Here is a 7,729-nt window from a genome sequence, read left to right on the forward strand (position 1 = left end):
CATATTATACTGATAAAAACGTTTAATACATTATCTGCCCAGATTTATACGTCTTACTATGTAGTAAGTCATAAGCCACAGTAGAATCATCATAAGCATATATAAAACACTGTAGTATTATAATGATTAAATAAGATTATGCATATGGAGAGTATATTAAATTGTTTACTTTTTATTTTACATTATCATCTATCTATTTATGGAATTTAACATTTTACATTAAATTTTCTATAAGTTTTAAAAAATTGTAATAATTTCGGTCATGGATGATCGCCATAGTTTGATCAACTTGAAGTCACATAGCGGTAAAAATTTTTTTGTAATATGATTGATAAGTATAGTGAAGTAATTGCCTATGAGAGCCGACATGAGTGTTAATGTGTGAAATTCTGTTATAATATCCAACCACACATGATCTGCGTACCGCATGATTTGTCGGTCTTCAAACACAACTTTGCATGAAGCTCGTAATTAATTAATTTGACGAACAATTTAATATCTTTTGATGCTAATATGCATCTATAAGATTATTCTCCCCCCAAACCTGTAAAGAATCTTATAGATGCATATTAGCATCGAAAGATATTAAATTGTTCGTCAATTTAATTAATCACAAGTTTGCGGATTCATGCAAAAAGTTGTGTTTCAAGACCAACAAACCGGCGTGCAGATCGTGTGTGGTTGGATATTGTAACAATAAGAATTTCACACATCAATACCCGTGTCGGTTCTTATTACTTTGCTATATTTGATTTATTCCTTGGAGCCTATTTCTTCTATCTAAATTTATATGATTGATAAAATTACTTTCAGATTAACTGTAAAATTTCAAAAATGAATTAAAGTAAAATTTTTAACAAATTATAAATCCTTCCTTATAGAAATTCTAAAACTACTTCATTCTACCGAGAGGAGAAGAAGCGTGCGCTGCTCGTGCGACACATTGCATCGCATGCGGTGCGATCCGGCAGAAGTTTTGTAAATTGGTCGCTTTGCTGGAACAAGGAGAATGTAGCGCAAGCGATGAATTTTAAGATAGGATACGTTGCACGTCCAGAGGCAAATCTAACCGAATTTATTCAAATCCCTATCGTTTTACCCTTCTAGCCGTAGGGCGGCAGCAATAAGTCACCGTCTCGGATCGTTTCTATGAATAATGCAATTTACGAGAAACTTTTTCCGCAGAACGAATAATACGGCGCGATGCAGGGGACATAAATATATATTTCTTCAACCTGTTTCAGAGGTCAAGATGAAAACAATACTCTAAATGAGCAAATGTACTGGCTCTTGAAAGAAGAGTAGCAAGAAAGACGTTCCAAACAGTCATTTTATTTTTAGCTACCGCTCTGTTAATATATATTTTCTTATAGAAACTGCAAGAATAAAAAATGTGTAAAATAAACTCCTCTTTTTCGTCTACGAGTCATTTAGTCACGTTCTTGATTCCTTCTTGATGAAGATATTGAGTATTATAATAATTTTTCAATCAGTAAGTGGTTAAAATCTGTAAATTTTTGTCAATTAAAACTCTTATAAATGCAAAGAGATAAGGATAAATTTTACTTCTTACTTTATTCCAATTGTACTTTAACAGAATTTTAATTAAAGGGCTTAGCGAGGAGCGCTGTAATCGCGTGACGCTTCTTGGGGAGGGGGGGAGGGGCAACTATAGTTCCGGCGCCCTCATCGCCGGAAGGATAAGCGAAGCAAACGGGTTATCAGCGGAAAATAGGACGCAGGAGGGAGAATTCGCCCATTGGATGTGTCCCCATAGTTGACACAGTTTCCTAACGGCGGCGCAGTCTGACGATCGATAACAACACGTCCACGGCGCGTCGCGACGCGACTTTGCCTAAGATCATCGTTGCAGTCAGCGCGTTACACGCCGACACGATGTTTCAATCTTAATGGGCCATTCCCGGCGCGCAGTCATACGGTGCACCACGTGCGACGCGACTGATGTTTGGGCTCGCCGTTAATGCGACGACAATATTGATCGCGAGCGACGGGAAGCCCCTCTGAGACCGTCCCGACTTTGGCGAAGATCTACGCGTTTGCAAAGACGAGAGCGGATCGATCAAGACAATTTCCGCTGTGCGAGATGCATCGGGCGCTAAGGTTCGAAACCAATCAAGAGAAAGAAAGCCCTAAGTTTCTTTGTAAACGTCTATGAAAAAGTACAACTCTACAAGGATTAATGAATTTGAATTAGAATCTTTTCTGCTCGCACTATGAAAATATGTTAAATATCTTAGAAATATATGGTAAGAAGATCTTTTTACATTTGCTTTCAAGTGCAAGAAAGTAAATCGGAGAATATCATTCATATATTTGGCTTATACGATTACTTAGAGAAAAAAGAAAACATAAACTGATATAAGTTAAGGGGGGGAGAGCCTGGTTTAGCACGCTGAAAAATTAGGTGACTTAGAATTTTTTTTTTAGGAAACTATACAACTAATCCTTTTGAACTTTATAGGGTAATTTCTTATACTATTGAACTAACAAAAAAATTTTTTTTGCTAGAAAAATGTATTTATTATGCAAGTAATAATAACTTTTTATTCGGCGCGTCGGGGTGCAATGTAGCGTCGCTTGTATTTGTCTGAAATAAAAAATCCAAAAAGATTATTGTTTATTAAGAGTTTACGCATTAACTGAACATATTTTTAAAGAAAATAATGCAAAATTGTGAAAATTGCGACACTTGGAAAAAAAAGTAGCAATTTTGGTAAAAAATTTTTCGTATTTATTAAGCAATAAAAATTGTTTAATTAAATAATATTATTATAAACTGTGGTTCAAGTTATTAGGGAAGTATTTGTGCAAATGTGTGCAAAGGCCCAAGTCAATCGAATGAATAATTTTTAAATTATCTTGCACGCCGCCAAACACCGCCGAATAAATGTTACTATTACATAATATTGTATAATAAATACTTTTTTCTGGCAAACAAAATATTTTTTTGTTAGTTCAAGTATAAAAAATTACTTTATAAAGTTCAAAAGGATTGGTTGAATAGTTTCCTAAAAAAAATTCCAAAAAAGTCACCTAATTTTTCAGCGTGCTAAACCAAGCTCCCCCCTTAAAATAAAATTAGAAAACTCCTGAAATTGTTAAATAATAAAACAGAAATAAGGCTAATGGGAATTATAGCGCGGTAAGTAAAGCGCAAAACAATTTAGTAGTGTTAAAAATTCTTTAATTCAATACTTGTTGATCCATCGACGTTTCGATTCAATTTTGAATCATTTTCAGTAGTTGATGGAATAATGGACTTAATTTCAGAGATGCTGCACAAATGCACAAAAAAATAGTCTGAATCTACAGTCAGACACCGAATTTTTACATTATGCTTGTTTATCGGTTACTCAGCTTGTTATAAACAGGATTCCTTGTGTTAAAGATCAACGAATATCTATTATTTATAACTCTAATCTTGATAAATAATGTTTGACCTACGACAACCTCAATCTTTAAAAAAAAGTTCATTATTCCAATTGCTGAAGATGATTGAAATCGAAACGTCCATGGATCAACAAGTATTAAATTAAAGAATTTTTAACACTATACTAAATTGTTCTGCGCATTACTTACCGCGCTATATAGCTTCCATTATCCTTATTTCTGTTTTATTATTTGATATAAGTTATTAGATAACCGAGCTTCTTCTGTTTTGTGGCTTACGAATGCAATCAGTTTTTTAAAATTTATAAATTTTGGTGAAACAAAAAGAATTTCAGAAGAATATTTGCGCGAATTTCGGAATTCAAGTACTCTAATAAATAAACCGCGTTTCTGACCTCAACTCACAAAATAAATTCTACTAGCGAGACGACAGCCGACTTAATGCGGTATTTTCATTTGTATAATATTATTGCTTCCCTTTCAACATGAACTCGGGAACGTCTTCTTCCGAAAGTAGAATAAAACAAAAAAAAACAAAGATAAAAGGCAAAAATAATAGTACGCCCGCGAAATTATGGTGGACTAAATTTCTCTGAGAGCATCACAGATTATACGAAGTAGGACATAAGTCTGTAGGTCGTTCGTATATAACGAACGAGAAATGTTGGAATATCGACGTGGGTCCACGCGGCGGCTTAATGCCTCGCTACCTTGGAAAAGGAAGCTGTAGACCGCCCCCGCCCCGTGAAAGAATAAGAGATGGTGGATGGAACACCGAGACTCACCGATACTCCGATCCCTCGCTCAGCTGTCTAACCGTAATGGGAAATTCGCTGGGTCCGTGCGCTTTCAGAAGTTCCTGCAATCGCACGAGACCCTCGTTGTTCTCGTAGATAATGGTGAAACTCTTCCAGCCCCAGGCCTTCACCAGATCGACGTACGCCTGGAACACGGGTAATCAATCACGAGCTATGTTATTATTACAGTCGGGTTAACAGCTGCCGTAACGCTTTTACGTCTTTCGTACGATGTAATTTAACTCTCGGCCTTCGTCTACGTCGATCGTGATAATATTGCCGTCACACGACGAAGGCAACAAGTGCGATGAATTAACATCTCTCGTTAACGTAATAACACGCGTAATTTAATGAGCACATTACGAGTATTTATGTAAAACGTAAGTAATACATCTCAAGTTATATATTATAGGGGTGTACAGTGCGACGGCAAATATTATGCTATTGCATGATGAAATGAAAATATCAGGAAACTTGAGTACGAAATCTGAACGTTAGCAGCATTAAATAAATGAATGCAATTGCTTGTTATTTTTATCTCGTACAAAGTTTTCATTTAAGTTTCTTTATCTGTTGGTATATTATGTACACGATTTAATTGAGTGTTTGGATACGTAAACAAATGAGAAAATCGTATTGAAAATAATTCCGTCGTAATATTACTAAATCAATTATCGTGCACATTAATTGTTATGCGATTATAGTATGCATAAAAAAGAGTTTGCGCTCGTACTAGTCGATCAAATAGTCAATATCTGTCATTATAACATGCAGGGAAAAAACTTAAAATGTAAAACAAAATTTTACAAAAGAGATTAAAAGCCAGAATATTGTCAAATATTATTTTTAAACTTAAAAAAGCTTAATGTGTGCATTATGTGTTTGTTCTTACTTGTTTACATTATAAGAGTAACTAACATTCCTGTAATGTCAACGAATTTTTACACATAGCTATCGATATTTATTAGATGCGTGAAAGTGACGATATATGCGCATTTACGAAGCGATGGCGTGAAAAAAAATATGTAGATTTGTGAACGCAAAAACTGTGCGTTGCTCGATTCACAGTTAGTAACAAATTGCATATCGGGACGAAATACAACGGGACATCACAAGAAGAATTCGCGCGCGGACATTCATGTTTTCGCGTTTCGAATTCCGTTAGAATTTCGAATTCTGACAATATTTGAGTTTTGACAATATGTTGCCGATGACGTATCGTCGGCGTTAACTGTAAATCGCAGGCGAGTCGAATAAGCGAGCTTCATGTAGGCACTACCATTATACCGCGGACATGGAACATCGTAAAATACCATAGTTATCCGCGCGATCAACACGCACTGCCATTATCGTTACATTTCTTTCCGCGTTCTTTCTGCGGAGGACTTCGTTATACCAGAAATAAGTTGTTGGTTATTGTCACGGTAGTGTCTCTATGAACGCTTTTACATCTTATTATTGGTTATATTAATCTTTTCTTAATCCTTTCATGCCTGACATTTTTCTTGGAATAATTAGCATCTAATTCATATCTTACTAGATAGGAATTAAATATATTATTAGAATAAATTATTAGAATTTTTTAGGACCGCTGATTATGAATCTGTAAAATTCAAAATGGCAAATCCAATATGGCGGACCAAAATATAAATTTTTTGGGATTTAAGTAAGTTGCCTCAAGACTCCAAGTATATAGTTTTATTTAAGAAAATTACAAATTTTAATTATTTATTTCAGATTCATAATCAGCGACTTAAAAAATCTCTGAAATTTGAATTTCATTCAAATCCAAAGAAATTTACATTTTGATCCGCCATACTAAATCAGCTATTTTGAAATTATAAATAAACGATTTTCTAATATATTATAGTTCTCACGTTGACCTTCAAAATGAGTCCAGAAAGAACTAGCTATCTTAATTATTGTAGAAGATGTATACATTTTTCATTTTTACTTCATTTTACGAATTTTTAACAAGATCAAAAGATGAAACTTCCAATGGTGTTGATTTTTTTGTGAAGAGCCCTATTTTTTATCTTTAAAATAAGTCCAGGAAGAAGTTATTGTCTTTATTTTTGTAAAAGATATGAATTTTTGAAAGCTTGACACATATATGTGCCACTATAGGCACGAGAGGGTTAAGCCATTTACGAATGCTAAACTTATTAATATTGACTTGTTAAAAATAACTGTTAACGCTACAATTATCCAGCTAGAGAAACCATATTTAAGCGTTTTAAGAGCACAAATGTCACACATGATTATTTTAATGTATCTTTTAAAAGAGAATTTAATACCGTATGTTATATCATATTACATTATATATAATTTCTAATGGCCCCCCGGGATGTAACAAAAATTTATAACAAAGCGTAACTATATATTTCCGTTTTAAAATAAGCCTTCTCTGTCGCGCGTTCTTTCTATAATACATTGTATTATGATGCGACGGAGTGTCTCTTGTGAGAGCAGCTTGTAAGAGACTAGTTTTGCCGCGCAATGGCTCCTCTATAGTCCAGGCTTTTAACTGGGAAAACAAGTATCACACAGTCGCGACGGTCTCCAATGGCCGAATCGAAGACGAAGCTGGAGATACTTTCGCGAGATTTCACTTCGCAGCCGCGCTTTTTCCGATAATCTAAATTCGCCATGAAAGAGAGTGACTGTATATTTTTCAACAGGAAATCTCCGCTGCGGTTCCGCATACCATCGTCTGTCTCCCATTTCACTTCGTTCCCTTTTGCAAACACGCGAATTTCAAGACTTTATATTACCGGCCATTTTCGAGACTTCCTTCGCTGCACTTCTGGCAAAAGAACCAAACATCCAGCTGCATAATACTCGACCCAAATAATCTCAAGCCGTTGGGGAATTATAATGCGTTCTGTCACGTGTTCTAGACTACCATCTGAATTTTCTATCTCGGCAGATAAAATTATTTTGCGAATTTTGTCGCGGTTGAATTCTGCACATTCAATTTCCTTTCAATTATTTTTTATCACAAAATACGTATTTTAAGTTATGAACATCTTACCATTTCTTTTATTTTTTTTCTTTAATTTTCTAGAAAATATTTTTATAGCTTTCCTTACGTTTTATCTTTTATAAAATAAAAATAATGTTTTTATTAAATTTTCTATGAAACGAATATGCAAGATATAAACTTGCAATTTGAAATTTTATCTTTTCCATTTTTAAATAAAAAAAAACGTAATGAAAGAGGGGGCAAGTAGTAACAAATTTTTTTCTTTCTCTCCTACAAGCTAATTTCAAGTTTATAAGATATGAGTTTTCACTAAAAGAGTACTTTCCACTTTTAAATATACAAAAAACTTAATTACAGTTTCCATTAGTCATGTATACAGGCTAGATTTTCATAAAAACTGAAACCTACATTTGTCACTATTTGTCCCACTCTATATGGGTAAATAGTGACACCCTATGGAATTACAAAATACATAATTCTTAACTCCTAATCGATCTTTCTTTTGACATTTTGATTAGATAGATCGGAAGAGCAC

General features: G+C 34.2%; 1 protein-coding gene across 1 annotated transcript in view; it reads right to left on the minus strand.

Moving 5' to 3' along the window:
* Positions 1-4,196: 4,196 nt before the first annotated feature.
* The window catches only part of LOC105450241 (glutamate receptor ionotropic, kainate 1-like), a gene marked incomplete at its 3' end in the record, with an annotated part of 78,944 nt that continues 75,411 nt past the window's right edge, over positions 4,197-7,729 (minus strand). The window contains exon 4 of the mRNA XM_011689992.1: positions 4,197-4,354. Within this exon, the coding sequence (XP_011688294.1) occupies positions 4,197-4,354 (158 nt within the window). The remainder of the gene's footprint in view (positions 4,355-7,729) is intronic.

This window comes from Wasmannia auropunctata, unplaced genomic scaffold (assembly GCF_000956235.1).
Source record: "Wasmannia auropunctata unplaced genomic scaffold, wasmannia.A_1.0 LD336067.1, whole genome shotgun sequence".
Lineage (NCBI taxonomy): Eukaryota > Metazoa > Arthropoda > Insecta > Hymenoptera > Formicidae > Wasmannia > Wasmannia auropunctata.